This window comes from Balaenoptera borealis, assembly GCF_965194805.1.
Source record: "Balaenoptera borealis genome assembly, chromosome: 6".
Classification (NCBI taxonomy): Eukaryota; Metazoa; Chordata; class Mammalia; order Artiodactyla; family Balaenopteridae; genus Balaenoptera; species Balaenoptera borealis.
Window position 1 is genome coordinate 58,503,217 of NC_138863.1, and position 21,249 is coordinate 58,524,465.

At 38.3% G+C, this 21,249-nt stretch overlaps 1 protein-coding gene across 6 annotated transcripts in view; it reads left to right on the top strand.

Annotated features, from left to right (window-relative positions):
• Positions 1–21,249, top strand: part of CHN1 (chimerin 1) — a 202,322-nt gene that overhangs the window by 161,858 nt on the left and 19,215 nt on the right. For all 6 annotated transcript variants that reach the window (XM_082397737.1, XM_082397738.1, XM_082397739.1 and 3 more), the window contains one exon: positions 17,541–17,625. In XM_082397737.1, coding sequence (XP_082253863.1) covers positions 17,541–17,625 — 85 coding nt within the window. The remainder of the gene's footprint in view (positions 1–17,540; positions 17,626–21,249) is intronic.

The window sequence follows — 21,249 nt, forward strand, 5'->3', positions numbered from 1 at the left end:
ACACGGGTTTGAGCCCTGGTCTGGGAAGATCCCACATGCCGTGGAGCAACTAGGCCCGTGAGCCACAATTACTGAGCCTGCGTGTCTGGAGCCTGTGCTCCGCAACAAGAGAGGCTGCAATAATAAGAGGCCCGTGCACCGCGATGAAGAGTGGCCCCCACTTGCCGCAACTAGAAAAAGCCCTCGCACAGAAACAAAGACCCAACACAGCCATAAATAAATAAATAAATAAATAAAAATTTTAAAAAAGAGAGACTGCAAGAATTCCATTTAAAAATAAATAAATAAAGATCAGAGCATAGTGGGCAGTTCTCTCTGTCTAGGGCAGTCAAACTTGTAGAGGGTGACGGAGAGAAACTAAGAGATTAGACAAGATCATCTGTAAAGTCCCTGTAGGCACTGTGTTTCTGTTGCTATCCAGTATAGTACTTACCAGATGATATGGAAGCCAAAAAAAAAAAAAAAACAAAAATGAACACACACTGCTCCACTTTTTACTTCTTCCGCTGCTGGTGGTGAGTAGGACCACAGCGACTCATCATGCACTTCCATCCAGGCCTGTACACTGCACCCGAGCACTGTGGCCCTCTCGACCTCAGTCCTGTCTATCCTTCTTGTATTTTGTAATGCTGGCTGGGGAACTGGTTATGACACCTTGAGTGTAGATCTAGATCATTAAGGTCATTGGAAGGGTTACTGCCTAACATTAATACTCCAAAAGGAAACATTTCATAAGGTTTTTGTTGGTTTGCACATAGTTGCTTATACTTCTTCATAGCCACTTTATGGAGCTAGAGAACTTTAAATATTGTACTTAACTCAAGAGAAACTCATCATTTCATGGATTAGAAGAATTAATATTGCTAAAATGTCCATACTATCCAAAGTGATCTACATATTCAATGCAATGCCTATCAAAATCCCAATGACATTCTTTACAGAAATAGAAAAAGACATCCTAAAATTCATGTGGAACCACAAAATATCCTAAATAACCAAAGCAATCTTGAGCAAGAACAACAAAATTGAAGGCACCACACTTGATGAATTCAAAATATATTACAAAGCTCCAATAATCAAAACAGTATGGTACTGGCATAAAAACAGACCTGTAGACCAATGGAATGAACTAGAAACCCCAGAAATAAATCCATACATCTGCGGTCAACTGAACTTCAACAAGGGTTCCAAGAACACTAAATGGGGAAAGGATAGTCTGTTCAATAAATGATGTTAGGAAAGCTGAATATCCACATGCAGAAGAATGAAATTGGCCCTATCTTACAGCATTTATAAAAACCAACTCAAAACAGATTAAAGACTTAAATATAAGCCCTGAAACCAAAAAACTAGTAAATGAAAGTAGAGGGGAAGAAAACGTTCTTGACTGTGGTCTGGGCAATGATTATTTAGATATGGCACCAAAGCATAGGCAGCAAAAGAAAAATAGACAAGTGAGATTACATCAAGCTAAAAACTTCTGCACAGTAAAGGAAACAGCAGAGTGAAAAGGCAACCTATGGAATAAGAGAAAATATTTGCAAATCATATATCTGATAAGGGGTTAATATCCAAAATATATAGGGAAGTCATATAACTCAATAGCAAAAAAACCAAAAACAAACAAAAAACTCGATTTAAAAATAAGCAAAGGACCTGAATAGACCTTTCTCAAAAGAAGATATACAAATGGCCAACAGCTGTATGAAGAGGTGTTCAGCATCACTGATCATCAGGGGAATGCAAATCAAACCACAGTGAGATATCATCTCACACCTGTTAGAATGGCTGTTGTCAAAAAGACAAAAGATAACTGGTGTAAGCGAGGATGTGGAGAAAAGGGAACTCTTGTACACTGTTGATGGGAATGTAAATTGGTACAGCAATTATGGAAAACATTATGGAGGTTCCTCAAAAAATTAAAACTTTATTATGATACAGCAATGGGTTGCCTTTTCACTCTGTTGATTATTTTCTTTTCTGTGCAGAAGATTTATCATTAGATGTAGTCTCACTTGCCTATTTTTGCTTTTGTTGCTTTCAAATTTGGAGAGAGATTTGGAAGTTTTTCTTACTTGGAGACTGTTAGTGGAACTTATTAGGTGTCCTATTTCTTTTATGGAATTGAGAAACAAAAAATATTAGAGAGTAATTTAACATTTGGGGAGAGATTTGCAAGTTTGTTTTCACTAGGAGACTGTTAGTGGAACATACTAGGTGTACCATGTCTTTTATGAAATTAAAAACCAAACAATTTAAAAATAAAACAAAACCTGAGGCCAGCCTTTAAGATGTTAGCGTTGCCACTTTTAAACGCCTTAAGGAGGAGCCTGGCACTCTCTCTCTCACCAGCACCTATCCTAGTTCTTATTTTCAACCAGTATCCTAATTTGAGACCCTCTGGTAGACAACTGCATCTAATATGGTATTGATGATTTCCATCATGTATGTATATCCTGCTGATTTAATGTTTTAGAAAATTTGGTTTCTCCAAAATTTATCCCAAAGTAGAGAATCGGCCTGGCATGTGACTCCTGACACAATAACAAGCTAAGGATGTAAATAAATCCTTAGGAAGAACACACAATTTTAAAAAGTCACCTCCTCCAGAATTCTGTTCTCTTAATATTTTAGTTTTTGTCCACACAGTAATCTAACCTTCAAGGATTTGGGACATGTTAGTACTTTAAAGGCAACTTTTTATAGTCATTTGTATCATATATCCATCCCACCCCACCCCCCAGATTTAACTGAGGATTAAGTCTTAATTCTATTCTGCTTATTTTGTAAGTTAATAGGAGAGATACATGTATAATATTTCATTTCTGTTTTCCAAAACCTTGTTCAACAAATTATACTTTTATACTTCATCTTCTTTGTGACACACTATATCAACGTTCCTCGGAGGACAAAGAGTCTTACTTAATAGTGAAGCCTATTGTGGCTTTAATAAAATATTCCTCAAGCACATGCTTTGACTATGTACATGTCATAACATCTTACTTCCCTATATCTCAGTACAATTATTATCATTATTAGTCAGCATTCATTATTCGTATGTAATAGTATCTGACACAAAAATATCATTGCCCAAAGGGCAGAGAAAAAAAGAGAGACATGCATAAACACCAAAGGAAGTGGAATATAAATCTAGGAAAGAATTTTTTAAGTGAAGAGAACACATGCAGATACTGATTTTTCTTTCTTAGGTATTTTACCACAGCACTGCTGGTATCTGAAAACCACTACAGATTATTTTCCTGATAAATACCACACCTATAGCTTTTTTTCAGGTTTACTAACTTCTCATATTAAATTATCTTACTATTCTTCTGGCTGCAAAATAGGAAAGCTAAAAAGAAAAGGGGAAATAGCCCAGTGATGTTACACTTCTGAAGAACATTGTCAGCTGCTTATTTTCTACATGTTTATATTTTGGGGGGAGCAAAAGTAGAACTGGGTGTGTTTTTTAAAGCGTTATCCAGACAAAAATTAAAAAGAAAAGAATATATTCATTTTTAGGTCATGGGGGCCAGAGGCTTCTTGACGTGGTAGATGATATCCTCAAGACTGTTGTAGTAGAGATGACGTTTTTGGCTATGTGAATGGATTTGCCCTGATCAGGCCTAAAATGTCAGGCTCGTTCTTTCTTTTTTGTAGAACTCCCTTTTCTTGGAGTTCTAGCCCTTACATGTCCCACACCCTGATGGCTGCTTGTGGCTCTGCCTTACAGGCTTGCACAGTGCATTCATAAAGAGAAGGTCCATCTCTTGGAGGTATGTGATTTTGCTTTGATGGTTTGCTATTACAGCTCATTAATCCACAATTGTATGACATTGCTTCAGTGTGTCTTTTTAAAACCACTTGGAACCCATGACTGATATTTACCATTTGATGGAACAGATGGGAGACTTTCCATTGCAAGTGTCAGAAAGCCCAGCCCATGCTCATGGAGGCAAAATGGGAAATTATTAACTCACATAGTAGGAAAAGTTCAGTGTTAGTTGAAGGTATCCCTTAGCCCAGGGGCTTAAAATGCTACCAGAATCCTGTCTTCCAGCTCTGTCTTCATTTTTTAGGCTCCCTCTGGTGACAAGATGGCTGGCAAAGGCTCCAGCTGTGTATATTCTCAGATTCTAGTCAGCTCCAAAAAAGAGACTATTTGAGCAAAAGGTCTAGGCCTGGTAGGCATTCACATAGTTATCTTGTATGCCCATCTGTGAACCATTAGCTCTGGTTTAGGAGAATGGAATGTGCTTATTGGCTTAGATCTAGGTCACATACCCTCCCCTGGAGCTTGGAATAGGATCAGCTCCATACAGTTCACATGGATTGAGGACCATTATACAAAGACAAGACATCTATTCTGCATGGCTAAAAAATAAGAAATGCCCACTACAACGTTAAATGACAAATGAAATCACCAGTTACAAGACCCTACTATACAGCCTACTGAATACAACAATGTTAATGTAACACTTTGCTGAGAGAAGCATGCTTGTAGAGCATGAGGGTAAAAGAATCCTGAAGCAGTTCAGCCTATATAAAGGGCATTGAGAATTGCTGATTAGGTTAACGTCAAGTTCAAGCTCAAATGAAAGATCAGTTTTAGAAACAAGAATATAATCTGGACTCCCACTTTCAGCCATGAAAGCCATGGAAGAAATAGATATACCTTCCCATCTTACACAACTAGCAAACCATAAAAAGTATATAAAACAACAGTCAGACATTGAACAACAGGTGTTACAGTTCTGTGATACCTAAAGAAGGAACACAAACAAGATGAGTCTTAAGATTGCTCTCACTGCCTGGAGGCAGTTTCTAGGCCACAGCACCTGGAGCCGGAATCCAAAGAGGACCTGCTGGTCTAACCAAGTTGAAGACACAGAGACTGGAGTTTGGCAAGACAAAGCAGCTAAAATTTCTGGGGCAGGGTACCTGGGGGACAGAGCTGTACACAGAAAGAGCTCTGGAGATCTGCATAGGAGTCTTCAGGAGTCTTTGGTACTTATCTACACCCGCATGAGAAAAAACTATCAGAAAACCACCAGAAAGCAATAGGCTGAATAATTACTGAAATTGTCCCTGGGCTGCGTATAGTTTTGCCCACCAGTCGGAATAGAAAGACATCATAAAACATAAGGCATTGTTTAAAAGTCCTCAAAATGGTATCATCTTAGTAACATGACTGAATTAGCAGTAGACTAAAGGCTGCAGTGAGGAAAGTAATGGAAACTATTTAAAACAATCCAAATGGTATCTCTAGAGATGAAAAATATACCTGAAATTTAAAATACATTGGATGGTATTAATGGCATATTAGGTACCACAGAAGACAAGATTAGTGAACCAGAAGACATAGCAATAAAAAAATAACCAAAATGGAAGACAGAAAGAATCAAAAGTTCGGTGCGGGGTGGGGGGCACAGCATCAGTGACCAGTGGGACAATGCCAATCAATCTAACTTCAGTGTACTTGGAGTTAGAAGTACATTTTTTTAAAAGAAGAAAATTACACTACTGTTTTTTTTATTAGCATCTTTAAGATTATTTCAATGTAGGAAAAATATGTCAGCAGAAGAAACATGGATTATTTTCCTTTGTCACTGGTACTCTTACATATTTTACAAAGTTCTTTAAAAAGCAGCAGGGGAAGTGGGAAGAATACTTGTTACATACAGATGAATAAAGAATGACGCAAAATTCTCATCAGCAACTATGCAAGACAATGGAATAACATTTTCAAAGTATGCAACAACAACAAAAACTATAACCTAGAATTCTATATCCAGCAAAACTATCTTTCAAAAATGAAGACAAAATAAAATATTTGTTTTTTAAACAAAGAAAAATTGAGTGAATCCATCACCAAGAGACCTATGCTATAAGAATATTAAAGGAAGTTCTTCAGACAGAAGGAAAATAATACCAGATGGAAATTTAGATCTGTACAAAACAATAAAGAATGCCAGAAATGGTAAACATATAGGTAAGTGTAAAATATGTTTCTTTTCCTTCATTTTAGTGTTTTTTAAAACATAAATTTACTGTTTAAAGCAAAAATAGTAATATGTAGTTTGTACAAGTAAAACAAATAACAATATCATAAAGTACAGGGTGGGAGGAGTGGAAATGTACTGTTGTAAGATACAGTATACATGAAGTGGTATAATATTGAGGGTAGAGTGTAATATTGTTAAAGATGTGTACTGTAAACCTTAGAACTCTAAAGAATAAAATAGTTATAAGCTAATAGAGGAGGCAAAATGGATTCATAAAAAGTATGTAATTTATCCAAAATTATGCAAGAAAAGAGAAAAAAGAACAAACGGAATATATAGAAAGAAAAAGCAAGATAACAGATTTAAACCCAGTTATACTGATAGTTACATTAAATGGAACTAAACACTCCATTAAAAGATAGAGGTTGTTGTCAGATTGGATTTAAAAACCGAGACCCAACTATATTCTATCCACAAGAAATCCACTTTAAAGACACAGAGAGGTAAAAAGAAAAAGATATACCATATAGACAATAATTCGAAGAATATTAGAATAGCTATATTTATACTAAACATAATAGTTTTCAGAATAAATATTATTGGCAGTAAAAACATTAAAATTCATTAAGAGGGGACTTCCCTGGTGGCACAGTGGTTAAGAATCCACCTGCCAGGGTTTCCCTGGTGGCACAGTGGTTGAGAGCCTGCCAGTGCAGGGGACACGGGTTCAACCCCTGGTCTGGGAAGATCCCACATGCCACGGAGCGACTGGGCCCATGAGCCACAATTACTGAGCCTGCATGTCTGGAGCCTGTGCTCCGCAACAAGAGAGGCCGCGATAGTGAGAGGCCTGCGCACCGCAATGAAGAGTGGCCCCCGCTTGCCGCAACTAGAGAAAGCCCTTGCACAGAAATGAAGACCCAACACAGCCATAAATAAATAAATTAATTAAAAAAAAGAAGAAGAAAAAAAGAATCCGCCTGCCAATGCAAGGGACATGGGTTCAATACCTGGTCTGGGAAGATCCCACATGCCCCAGAGCAACTAAGCCCGTGTGCCACAACTACTGAAGCCCGTGCACCTAAAACCCGTGCTCCTCAACAAGAGAAGCCACCACAACGAGACGCCCTCACGCTGCAACAAAGAGTAGCCCCCGCTTGCCGCAGCTAGAGAAAGCCAGCGTGCAGCAACGAAGACCCAACGCAGCCAAAAATAATTAATTAATTAATAAAAAATAAAATTCATTCAGAGGACATAATTTAAATTTTATAGGCACCTAAAAACAGAGATTCAAAATATGTAAAGCAACAACTGAATTGAAAAGTGAAATGGACAAATCCACAATTAGAGATGGAGATCTCTACACTTCTCTCTCAGAGACAGGACAAATAGACAAATAGAACAAATGGAAAATTAGTAAGGACTTACAAGACTTGAACAACAGTATCAACCAATTTGACCTAGCTGATATTTGTATTCTACTTGGCAACAGCAGAATACACATACTATTCAAGTGAACATGAAAGATTCACCAAGATAGACAATATTCTGGGCCATAAAACAAGTGTCAATAAATGTAAAAGGATTGAAATCATACAAAGTATATCCTCTTACCACGACAGAATTAAATTCAAAATCAATAACAGATATCTGAAAATGTTCCCACATATTTGGAAATTAAACAACTTACTGTTAAATAACTCATGAATTAAAGAAGTAATCACAGGGACATTGGAAAATATTTTGAACTGAATAAAAAGAAAAATACAACACATCAAAATTTGTGGAATGTGGCTGAAGTAGTGCTTAAAGTGAAATTTGTACCATTAAGTGCTTATTTGGGGAAAGAAAAAAAAGGTCAAATCAATTAGCTTCCACCTTAGGAAACTAGAAAAAGACCCAATTAAACCAATAGAAAAACAATAGAGAAAATCTGGATTTCTTTTACTAGAGCTTTAAAAAGGGTTTGAACTACATAGTTTAATAATTTTTTTGCACATTTTAGTCAAACCTTTTTCCAGGTGTATTAGAGGAATACTTTATTCATAATATAATATGTTTTAACAGCAAACTTCTTTAGATGACATATTTACAACCAAACCAAAGAGAAATTGAAATCTGGTTTTGTGGAAATGTTAATATTAGTACAGACTTTGAGGCTTTGTGGAATTATGGATCATAAGATAACGTGGATTAGTCTGAGGCTTTTTTTGTCTCTCAGTGTTCAGTTTACATAATGCAATGTGGTATAGAGATTATCTGTCACTCAGCTGTGTATTATACAGTGGATTTTATTGCACAACCAAGTTGATTCATTGATTTTATTTTCCTGTTATATCAATACCTTCATAATACAACTTTAGGAGATCGGTATTTTGAAGTATTGATTCACTGTGTCGATATTTTTTACTACTGGTATTTGAATGCAAACATTATTCCAAGTAATGAAACTAAACTGTCAAAGTAGAAGTGTTTTAGGTATGGCATGTGACATGTTTAAACTTTAACCGTTATTCAGTTTAGAGGTAAAGCTCTCATTAGAGCTCCTCTGAAAAGAAATTAAAAAGAAATTTGCTTCTGAAACCTGGAAAATGGCTAAACATTAAATTATAGGGTTTTTAATACTTTAAGCACCCATATTTTGAAATGGAAAGTGTTTTTTAATTACTGGGTGATATTTATTGTTATTTATTATACAAACTGTACCTTGTAATGTGATAAATAAATAAAATAAATGCCTTGATTACTTTGGTGTTTCCACTGCCTGATTCCAGGATTTCAAGTCGATGGCTTTGTGCAAGGGGCCACTCTTGCAGCTTAGAACAGAACCTTGACACCAGAAACTACGTTCGTGTTCCAGTGTTAATGTGGTTGTGTATGATTCTCAGCAAGTTCATTTGCACCACATCAGCTCAGCTGTAACTTTATTTATTTACTTTTGGCCACACCACACAGCACGGGATCCCGACCAGGGATCGAACCTGTGCCCCCTGCAGTGGAAGCACAGAGTCTTAACCACTGGACCTCCAGGGGAAGTCCCTCAGCTGTAATTTTAGACATTTCTCCTTCATTGGGCTAGTGTTGATAGGGAAATGTAGATCATGAAGGAAGCCATAAAGAAATTTAAACTTTGTTAGTAAGGCCCTGTATAGGATTATGGTGAATGGACTGTGTGAGTAGAATTGATTATAATTCATTATTTTTTCTGTGGATGTTTAAAGTATTGTTTTATATACCAATTAATAAAAACCATTTTTATGTTTTTCATGTGGAAGCAGAGCTAAATTATTAATATTGTCCTAGTAATTGCCCTACTAGTAAAGTACGACTAGTGTTGTCATAGCCTAACCATGTTATATCAGCTTTTTCCTGTAGTTATTTCTCATATTTAAGGGGATACCACTTATTTGCGGTATGACCATCTTATGTCCAGCAGGCTTTTATAGTTATCTCCCTCAATTTTGAACAGTTTTCTCACTCTTGAAACATTAGGTCACTGAGTTTTCTGTCATTTGTCATGCTTTTCACAGTAATACTTCTGACGGTGTTAACTACTTGTGAGGTGAAGTGTGTGCCTCACAGAGTCCCTGCACAATCATGTGTAGCAGCCAGTTGTAGAAGCCGTTATTAGCACCTGCGCCCCTTCGCCAGCTGTCCAGTGCCCCCCTGCACACAGAACCTCCTAGAAACTGTCTGCCGCCGGCCAGAGGGTGTGCCCCTCCTCCTATACCAGGCACTCACCAGCCCCAAGTACTGCTCGAAGCCATGTTTCAGCAAGTGCTCCGGGCATTCCTTCTGCCTTTCCTGGTGTGGGCACCACCTTTCATGTCCATTCCGTCAGGACAAGAGGGGGAGGCATAGTCAGCGTGATTATCAGTGCTGCTGGCTTAACCGTACCCAAACCTTACTGTTTGTTATAGATTTTTCCTGAAGAATGTTAAGACCACTAATAGTTTAAATAACAAGGCAAGAAGGTATTGCTTTGATACTAAAGATACTCCTATTTTTAAGTTCCCCCTCCCTACCTTTTTTTCCTATAGGGAACCTCTATACAATTTTATGTATTTGTTGTTAATGATCATAGCCAATGTTCTACATTCTCTTCTCATTACTTAGTATAAATCAACATATACTTTAACTGAAGAGGTCAAATTAGGACCCAAATTCTAAATTCCAAATCTTTTGGATCAAAATCAAGCCATCTTGGTGAGACTAAAATCGGTTACTTAAAAGAGTACATTCTTTTTATGGCTGAGTAGAAATGAAATGGAGGTATTTGTAATGAGGTGGATGGAGTTAGAGTCTGTCATACAGAGTGAAGTAAGTCAGAAAGAGAAAAACAAATACAGTATGCTAACACATATATACGGAATCTAAGGAAAAAAAAAAAAAAAAGGCCATGAAGAACCTAGTGGCAAGACGGGAATAAAGACACAGACCTACCAGAGAATGGACTTGAGGATATGGGGAGGGGGTGGGGTGAGATGTGACAGGGTAAGAGAGTGTCATGGACATATATACACTACCAAATGTAAAATAGATAGCTAGTAGGAAGCAGCTGCATAGCACAGGGAGATCAGCTTGGTGCTTTGTGACCACCTAGAGGGGTGGGATGGGGAGGGTGGGAGGGAGGGAGATGCAAGAGGGAAGAGAAATGGGAACATATTGAATATGTATAACTGATTCACTTTGTTATAAAGCAGAAGCTAACACACCATTGTAAGGCAATTATACTTCAATAAAGATGTTTAAAAAAAAAAAAAAAGAGTACATTCTGGTTGCCCTAAAGATAAAAATGGAAAAGAAAAAAAAAGAGAGAAAGAAAGCCTTTCCTGCCCAGCTGCCTGCCTACCTATGTTCCTTTCGTTTCGATTTTGATCATCTGTTCTCTCCCTTCATTGCCCAGTACCGCGCTGGAGAAACTGACTCATCAGGGCCTCCCAAATGAAGAGCGGCAGCTGAAATGTCATTCCCACCTTCTCAAGCACAATTTCATTTCCCCCAACGTTCTTATTGCCTCCAACATAGTTTACATTTGCAGCAGGCTTTGCAGGCATGCTCCTTGGCTGTTTGCATTCATGCTTATTTCTAGAGGTAGTGTTATGGCTTGGAAGGGATAATGAAGATGTGCTGAATTTTTCTTTCTCTTCTAATAGCATGGAATTCTTTTCCATTGTTTCTGTTACTGACATTCAAACTGGAGATGTGAACGTCAGAAACATGAGAAGCAGACGTGCTGGTTTTCTTATAGAAGCCAGGGTTTGGGTCAGTATAACAGTAGACCCAGTGAGAATGGCTTCAGTTTTTACCTAGGCCAGTACACAGGAGACACAGGACCCTTGGCCTGTGCCACGTGGGCCTCTCAGTAGCCCACCCATCTCCCTCGCTGTCTGTCCTTTTCAGCCTGCTTCTGACCAGTGCCCTCCCTGTGACAGACTCTTTTGGGTCCATTAGTTAATCCAGTCTTTCATCTCCAGTTTTAAGGTGATTGATGTGACAGGAGGTAGTCACAGGTGAGAGCAATCTCAGATGCCATGGTAATAAAGTTGTCCTTTTTCCAGTTGCAAAAGAGAAGACGTCTTTAAAACAAGTTGCTATGCCCTTTGTTCATGAAGGTATAATTCAAGCCATGTACTCTTTCACTTTCATTTGTCAAGATGTACCAAAAGCTTTGGAGGTGGCCTAGAAAAAAAATACTTGTGGCCAACTTACGAGGTTACTTTTCTCAGGACCATCTCTGACCTCACTAATACTGTTATATGATGATGCTGATTGTTACCAAAACATCCCCCAAAGGAATCCCTTTTTTATAAAATGATCAAGTGATTTGTTTAAATAACTCTAAAGAAGAAACAGTCCTGTTTATAAAGGAATTGGTTATTTTCCCACCTTATAAAGCCAGTGTATGTCATTATGGTCATACAGTAAACAGCAGAAACAGTGGTGGCTTCTGCTTATAAGAAACAATAACTAGAGACTAAAGAATGTCACAGAATAAAAAACAAGTTGCTAACACCTCCTTTCTCACAAGACCACTGTCCCTCAGCCTCAGCTACAAGAAACCAGAAATCTGGTGGGTTTCATTTGGTTTGGTTTCTTAACACCTTCAAGAGGAAGATAGATGACACATTTTCTTGATTTATATCCAGTGCTAGCAAAGTTATCAGATTTCCTGGTCCGTAACTGAGAACTGATGGATGGAAAAGGGAGAATGGTTAGGAGGAAAGAAAAAGAGCCAACAACTTTGGAGAATAAGAAGAGACAGGAAAACTAAAACACAAACTTATGAAAACATAAAAATCTGGGGCAATTTAGAATTGAAATCCCCTAAAAATGGAAAATGTCACCTAATGAGTGTTCATTGTGTTCTGTTATGAAGACGTCAGTAATCTTGATTCCCTGAGTGTTGACCTGTGCAGATGTCTAAGGGCGTCTGCTACACTACAGGGAATCACAGGCACAAGTCACTCTGTCTTATAAACCAGGGCTTGGCCCGAGCTCCTGCACTCCTTGTGAACCACTCAGGCCTCCTTTCTGCCAGATCCCATCCTAGCTCTTTCTTAGCATTCTCCTAAGCAGAAAGAACCCCCAAGATGCAACTTTTGACCTTTTAATTATTGCATTTTGAATGCCTGTTACATTCTGATTTGATCATTCTGAGACGGGTAATCAAAATACAACCATATCTAGGAAGCAGAATTATCTGCAGGTGTCAGTGCCCTAGAGCCTCATCTGCGGGAACAGCGCCCTGTTTCCGTCATGCCTAGGTAGAGGAGAACAACTGCAGAGCTATTCTAAGTTGTACAATTTGTGCAACTGACTTGTTAAAGATATCTTTTTCTGAATTGGTAAAATATGTGATATAAACACCACTGATAATGTAAAACTGCATATAAAAGAAAACATTTAGATAAAGCTCAAATATAACACAATCACCCTTTTTAAAAGAAAGTATTTGTCACTTTTTCTTTAATGCACTTGACACTGTTATAGTATGATTGTAATGACATCCAGGAAAGAAGCCTGCTTTCAAGTCCAACAGCCCTTCTCTGAATTTCTGGCCAGTTCCAGTTCCTATTCCCCACTTTTTCTAAACTCTTCATTGGTTCCATGACTGAACTTACTTCCTAACACACAGAAACTAGACCATCGGGTATGAACTCCCTTAGCCTTCTGCCTCCAGGCCCCCACCACTCCTGCACTGCACAGCCATCCTCTCCCCCTTACCCTTGGCCCTGCCAACACAGGGAAGGGAAGAGTTGAGTTTTCTCTTATTCAAAACTAATCCCTCTGCCCTGGCTCCCATCTCCACTGGATGCCCTCAGGAACCTTACTCCATGGGTTACCTCCTGTTTCTCAGGAATCTTCAATCAGCCATTTCCATCTCTTCCACTGTTTCCCTCCCACCTCACTTCCAAACCTGTTCTTCTACTTCTCTTCCCCCTGTTAATGCCATCTTCCCCCTAAGAGTTAGCCCTCGTTCTTCCTCTCTCCTTTGCCTCCGATTCAGTTAGTCACCAAGCGCTGTTGATTCTGCCCCATGTTCTCCATCAGCACTGCCCGAGTTCAGATCCGTGTCATCTGTTACCTGGACTACTGCTGTAGCACCCTACCTAGTCTCTTCCTCCAGCCTTGTCCCCTCGACTGTGTCACTTTCCTTAAAAATCTTCAGTGGCCCTGCATTGCTGACTGAACAAAGTATACATTTGTAGGCGTGGAAGAGGCCCCGTCTGCCTCTCAGCTCTTGCCACGCCAGTCATTAGGGTCACCTAATGCACCCCGCTCCAACACGCCGACCCCCATTCAGGCCTGATCTGCTCACCTGGCTGACCCTGCTCATCCCGGAAGCCTCAGCTCACACGTAATACCCGAGCAGTGCCCACTCCAGCTACCCTCACACTTTGCAGACACTTTCAGAAGAGGCTTTTCACATTATATTTAACAGGAGAAACCTATGGTGAATTCCTTGAGCCAATATTTGGTTTAATCTTTGTATATGCCATCACCTAATAAACGTTTACGAATGAATAAAAATAATTAATGAGTGACGTCTATTTGTTTTGATGACCTCTAGGGGAATAAAAAAGACAAAAAGACTACAATACTCCATTTTTACAAATACAATCCAGCGTCATGAAAGTCACAAAACAAACAAAATTTAAGAAATAACAAATTTTAGATACAAAAATTCAAAAGGGAATCCAGTTAAATCCTGTTATACAAATACAAGTTTAGTAAGCTTCCAGTGCTTCAAGGCCTACTTCTAGAACCATTTCCTGGAGAGCTACATAACCTGCCTTACAAACAGTTTAAAAAAACGAAAGTAAAAACACCACCACCACTAAAACCAGCCCCAAGTGGCAAGCTGCCTTTATAAAAACCTGTCCAAGAAGGAAATGTATAAAGAACAATTTCCTGAAGATTACTTTCTGAGATATACGCGTGATTCTCTGATTAGAGAACATTGGGCCGCTTGGACAGTGAAACCCTTCCTTCAGCATATGTAATATGAAGAAATGCCCCAAGGTTTTCAAAACGCCACATTCATTCTGCTTTGTGAAGGTGAGGAAGGGAATTGGTTCTATCACAATATCTCAGTACCCAGTTGTGTTTGCCAAGAGCCCTTCTCTGTTTCAGTGGTTTACATACCAGTAGAACTTCAACACCCTTTATCATGAGTAACTGGCAGGTACAAAACCGGGACTTCCTCCACACTTCTAATCCAATTTATTAACCTTACCATGTTAAGTAAAACTGGATTATCCTGAGACTTCCCCTAAAAATAACTTCACAATTCTCTAGCTATTTCATGATTATATAACTTTTAAAACATGAGTCAGTGCTATCTATTTCACTCATTCGCCTCAGATTAAAAGCAAGATTACATACTTTATCCAGTTTTATTCACTCAGAGGAACACAGAAGAAAATAAAGACATCACAGACTATCTGAAAGTTGATCTTGAGCTTGGCTTCAGGAACTCCAGGAAATGCTTTCAATTTACAGGCTCTGAACATCATTAACAATCCAGAAGCAACTGTATCTGCATTCCTGACCCTTTTCCATAAAAGACATAGAAGGGATTATGGCCGCCTTTTCAAAATCAGCACAACATTTTGTACTTGAGCTTACTTGGCAGTGATCAGAGTCACAAGCACATACCTGCTTGGAATGAACCCTGGGTTATCCACTGCTACCTTATATGGATATTTTGGCCAGTAGTAGTATTTCAAATTCTGATATACCATATTTCATTGATTCTACCATATGCTTTTTTTTTTTTCATTTTAACATCTCTGAAATTGGGATTAAGCTTATAATCAGTGGCATGTCATAAATTAATTGGCATGGTTTTTCTAAATGGAATATATGTATCTTACATTCAGGGTAAGTCTTATGTTCAGTAGGCTCTTAAGTTTGAAGTAAGTTTATTTATATATATATATATATATATTTAAAATCACTTACTAATATACAAATAAGACCTAATTAAACTTAAAAGCTTTTGCACAGCAAAGGAAACCATAAACAAAAGACAACCTACAGAATGGGAGAAAATATTTGCCAACTATGTGACCAACAAAATAGACAAACAGCTCGTATAGCTCAATATCAAACAAACTATCCAATCAAAAAATGGGCAGAAGACCTAAATAGACATTTCTCCAAAGAAGACATACAGATAGCCAAAAGGCATATGAAAAGATGCTCAACATTGCTAATTATTAGAGAAATGCAAATCAAAACTACAGTGAGGTATCACCTCACACCGGTCAGAATGGCCATCTTTAAAAAGTCCACAAACAATAAATGCTGGAGAGGGTGTGGAGAAAAGGGAACCCTCCTATACTGTTGGTGGGAATGTAAATTGGTGCAGCCACTATAGAGAACAGTATGGTAGTTCCCTAAAAATCTAAACATAGAGCTAACATATGATCCAGCAATCCCACTCCTTGGCATATATTGGAAGAAAACCATAATTCGGAAAGATACAAGAACCCCAAAGTTCATTGCAGCACTATTTACAATAGCCAAAACATGGAAGCAACCTAAATGTCCATCGGCAGATGAATGGATAAAGAAGACATACACACACACACACACACACACACACACACACACACAATGGAATACTACTAAGCCATAAAGAAGAATGAAATAATGCCACTTGCAGTAACATGGATGAACCTAGAGATTATCATACTGAGTGAAGTAAGCCAGAAAGAGAAACACAAATACCATATGATATCGTTTATATGTGGAATCTAAAAGGAAGGAAAAGACACAGATGAACTTATTTCCCAAGCAGAATGTTTACCAAAGGGGAAAGGGGAAAGGGGGAGGGATAAATTAGGAGGCTGGGATTAACATATACACACTACTGTGTATAAAATAGATAACCAACAAACAAAAAACCACTTATATAAATAGAACAGTAGTAAAAATGACAGTCTTAGCTGTGAATTTCATTATTTGCCATAGCTGTTTTGGCAGATATTTATGTTGAAATCAAATCGTCACACTTTGATTTTCACTCTCTTGTATTACTGTTTTCTGCTGGAGGAAATCATATATATGTAAGAAATTATCTCAAGTAAATGTAATTTGATACAGATTAGTAAATTCCTTGTTCCCTGTCCCTTTTCTTTTAACTTAATTCTTGAGTACATTTTCAGCCAGTATTTGCTCAGAAGTCTTAAAGTGTTACTGATAATATTCAAGATATTTTTTCTTTTATTCTTTAATGTTTGGGGTTTGGATTTATTGCTTCTCTATTCTACCAATATTTTTTCATTTAGGTTAAGCTAGAATGGCTTCTCTTTCCTATCCATAAAGTCTATGGGTATCTTGACATTTGAATCATTCTTCTTTGGAGGTTCCTTTCTTAGGGATAAAAGAATCAAATGCAGTAAAACCTTTATGAGCTGGAAAGATGAGTGAATAATTACTATATTCAAACAGGGTTTCTGATCAACTGTAGCTTCTGCAGTTTCTAAAATATATTCATTTTCTTTTGCTAACATAGTATCAAATGGTTCTGAACAGATATTAGCCCTTTTTGATGATTCTGTTGCAACCAGCCACTAAATATCACCTTCACCACCCGTGGCCCTAACTGTGGTCACAGAGGACAGGAGATGGATCATCTGACAAAATCCTTACAGACAGGTTCTACATTACTCCTCATCCTCCTTCATGCGGTAGCGCTCAGAATATGCCCGTACTTGTATAGCACATAGATGAGACTGCTTCCAGCTGGAGGGGACCAGCTGGAAAATTCCACTGTAGAAATTGTTTTCAAAAGTAAATAGCAGAATATTGGTTTGATTTATCACCATTTCTAAAGCAAAGAGGAAATCAAGCTCTGAAGGAAATTGTAACTGCTTGGCAGTTCCACTCAACCAAGGTTTTTCTAGCTGTAACCATACTGTGCCTCCTGATACTGACTATGGCTTGTGTATGACTGCTTGGAAGGGAAATAATCTCCTCATCTGTAATCTCCCCTCGGGCCACTTTGTCACTACTCTTTTTCAGGTCCACACATTCAGGGGGCCGCACTGGTGTGAATACTGTGCCAACTTCATGTGGGGACTCATTGCTCAGGGAGTGAGATGTGCAGGTAAGAGCTCTTCCCTTTTCGCCTGACTGTGTAAGTTATGAAGCTATAAGGAGTAACTCATGAGGAGCTTTGCTATTCTGCACATACAATGGGCTGGACCCCCGTTTGCTCTTAACATGCAACAGGCTGGATTCTCAGGCAGCCAGTTTGAATACTGATATTTTATCTGCCCTTCACCTTCTTGTACTTAATGGGCAGCAGTCTGGTCCATTAAAAAGAGAGAAGTTGTCTTGTTCAGAAAGTCTGATAAAAGGAGATAAAAGTAAGGCAGTTATATTTGCCTTGCCTTTGATGTTGCAGCAACTAAATTTATAAGAATGATTTTTTTAAAGCAGTGTACAGGGACCTATGATTGTTGCCTTAGAAACTGAATTTTAAAGATAACTTGTTAAGCTGAATTGTCCTTACTAAATTTTGTGAAATCAAATTGAAGCTTTAAAAAAATCTGTGAATTTATCTTAAAAGATGATTACCAAATTCTGAAAAACCACTTAGTCACTAATATTTTGTTTGTGACATTTTGAAATCTTGAATATGTCATATCATCTTTATAAAGATTTAAATTTAGAAACTTGAAGGTTTCCACATAAAGAAATAACCAACTCAGGGATTTATTGAAATGCTTTATGAAATAAGTAGTTATTCACATCATGTGAAATTCATTTGTATAGAACAACTATACTGAGTACTGGCCATTTATTCAAACTGCTCTAAATTCTGGTATAGGCTTTAAAATAATTATTTAAATTTCAGATGTGTAATGTTAGGTCATAGAAGTTTCTTTCTGCTATTTAAATTGTAAAGCTAAAAAATACCTTCTTACATGTCTTTTGCCTGAAGCTTAACTCTAAAAATGTATGTGAAGAGTAAAGTATTTCAAAATGGTAACTGAAGTAATTCTGTCAAGTTTAGCACTGTAAAAATCCACATTTCTTTTGTGGCATGATTCCTAACGGAATATTTTTGTTGTCCATTATGTGCAGAAACTTCTGGGGTTTGATTTTTCTTATTTCTAAATTGCCTTTTCTTTGAATAGCAAGGTGTGGTATGCATTGCATGTGAACATTCCGAGTCGCCCTTCCTTCAGTTATAACTCCCTTAGCACCACTAAGGCATGATAAGGTTCAAGGCATGTATCACTAGCCAGGTCCATTCAGGGACCTTGCTGCCATGAGGAGGGGGAAGAGTTCCTCACGTCTTGACTTTGAACTGTGCAGAGGTGTCCGTCAAGGAGAGCCTCAGCTCAGAGCCAGTCTAATTCCTCCAACATCCTAGAGGGCTGACAGCCTCATTTGCAGGTCTCTGCCCAGAGAATAAATGAGGACATTATCTTTCTGGCTGGTGGTTACCCAGAGTCAGGATGAGGACCCATCACTAGGAAGGTTGTGGTTGAGCCTTTGAACTGGAGGAAGGTTGTGGTTGAGCCTTTGAATGGAACATAGTCGTGTAGTTAAGAACATCCACGTCGTTGTGGTGTTTCAAAGGCAAATGGAGTACCCTTTCCAAAGCACAAATCACCTGCTCGAAGAATGGTCGTCTTAATAAGCCTGGTTTGCCTTTATGACATAGCCTTGACCAGCTGAGACTGCAACGGTTTCTTACACACTTTAAGACTGTCACTAATTCAAAAGCTTTTCTTTTACTAGAGTGATGATGTTTATTGTTTACATTTTGAAAGAGTGAAGGCCATCTACATGGAAATTTTGAGTCAGCTATTAGCAGAGAACTAGCACAGCACATGTGAATAATCTTTGGCCATATGCTACAACCCCAAATCATGTTTAGAAGAAATGTTTTGGAATGTTTATGATAGTAATAATGTGAAGGAAAAGAAGAAAGAAAATGATTCACCCCATCCCATAGCCACCCACTTGAATAGCCTCCACTTTTTATTGTGAGTAAAGGTCAACAATGTAAAGAAAAGCCTTTTCATTTTATGTTATATCTTGTCTTCAAAAGCATTATATTCTATGTGATTGGAACCCTATTACTGAGCAATATAAGAACAAGTCAACCCATTTTTTTTAAATGTGGAAGGTTGGGATTTGAATTACTTCTGTTTTCTATGACAACTAATTACATTTAGATTGACAGTGGGATTCTTTCATCTGAAGTGGCTCATCCTGACCTTTGAGCCATCTACTTTATATAAAACAGAATGCAAAGAATTAAGAACTTCAAGAGAGAGAGAACTAACTGTGGTAGGGTGAACATTGGCTCCCCAAAGATGTCTACTTCCTAATGCCTAGAACCTGTGACTGTTTCCTCTCATGGCAAAGGAGACTCTGTGATTAAGTTAATGAAGTTGAGATGGGCAGATTACTGTGGACTGTCAGAGTGGCCCAGTGTAATCACAATCAAAGCGTCCCTGTAAGAGGGGGGCAAAAGAGGCTGAGTCAGATAAAAGGTATAAGAACAGAAGCAGAGGTCAGAAAAGAGCAAAGATGCTATGCTGCTAGCTTTGAAGATGGGGGAAGGGGGCCATGAGCCAATGAATGCAGGCAGCCTCTGGAAGCTGGAAAAGGCAAGGCAAGAAACAGATTCTCCCCTGGAGCCTCCAGAAGGAGGTCTTAGGCTTGCTAAGGCCTTGATTTCAGTCCAGTGAAACTGATTTTGGACTTCTGACCTCCAAAACTGTTAGATGATATACTCGTGTTGTTTTAAACCATGGAGTTTATGGTTATTTGTTACAGCAGCAACAGAAGACTAATACATTAGCCACTAAGCATTAAAGCTTTTACTTCCAAAGAAAAATGGAAGTAATACTGCCTGTCAGAAAAGAGATGTATTTATCTGCTTTTGATCCCTAAAACAGCTTGCTTTGTTCTGGTTTCTTTTTTCAAAATCCACCAAGGCAGAAGAGCGGTTGTCAGGAATTTTTAAAGGAATGTTTGCCAAAAGCAGCAGTTTTGTATCCCACCACCCCCCTCTTTTTTTTTTTTTTTTTTAACATTATGCAAAGTGTTGGGTGGTGTTCCAGTCACCAGGCTGGTGGCAGAGTAGCTGAAGGAATCAGACTGAATCCAGCTAATAGCAAGCAAGCTGTCCCTTCAGTACTGAAAGCTCTAGGCTTGCTCAGCACCCACAGCTGACGAGGACAGCTGAGGGGGCAGCAGGGACGGTCATGGGGATGCAGTCATTGCAGACGTGATCTTTCCGCAACTCCACAACGTGAGGTTCCACAGTCGGCGTTAAACACCTCACCTACCACAGTCTCCCTTACTTTAGGCTTCTTTAAAGTGAGTAAAATGACGTTGCAAGAGACCATCTAACTGCAGCTTGGGAGTGGTGATCCTCCTACTGAAATATTTACGAGCAAAGTAAGTGGCCTTCAAAAGTTAAGTGCAAAGGATCATTGTTGTTCAGATGGAATAATTTTCCCAGACCATTTTTCCTTTCTTTATGAAATGTAAGCTTACAGGTTAAAGTAATCTATTATAAGATCACCAAACATCTCTCTCATGAAAAAGACCATTATTCCACCAGCATTCCTGAATTGTTTTCATTTTAGCCTTCCCAAAATATTCTAAGAAGTTAAGCCGGATAATAATTGTAAATCAGACACATCAACTTAGTGTTGGTTATTTATGAAAGTAACTTCATTTTTCCAGTGTATCATTATCA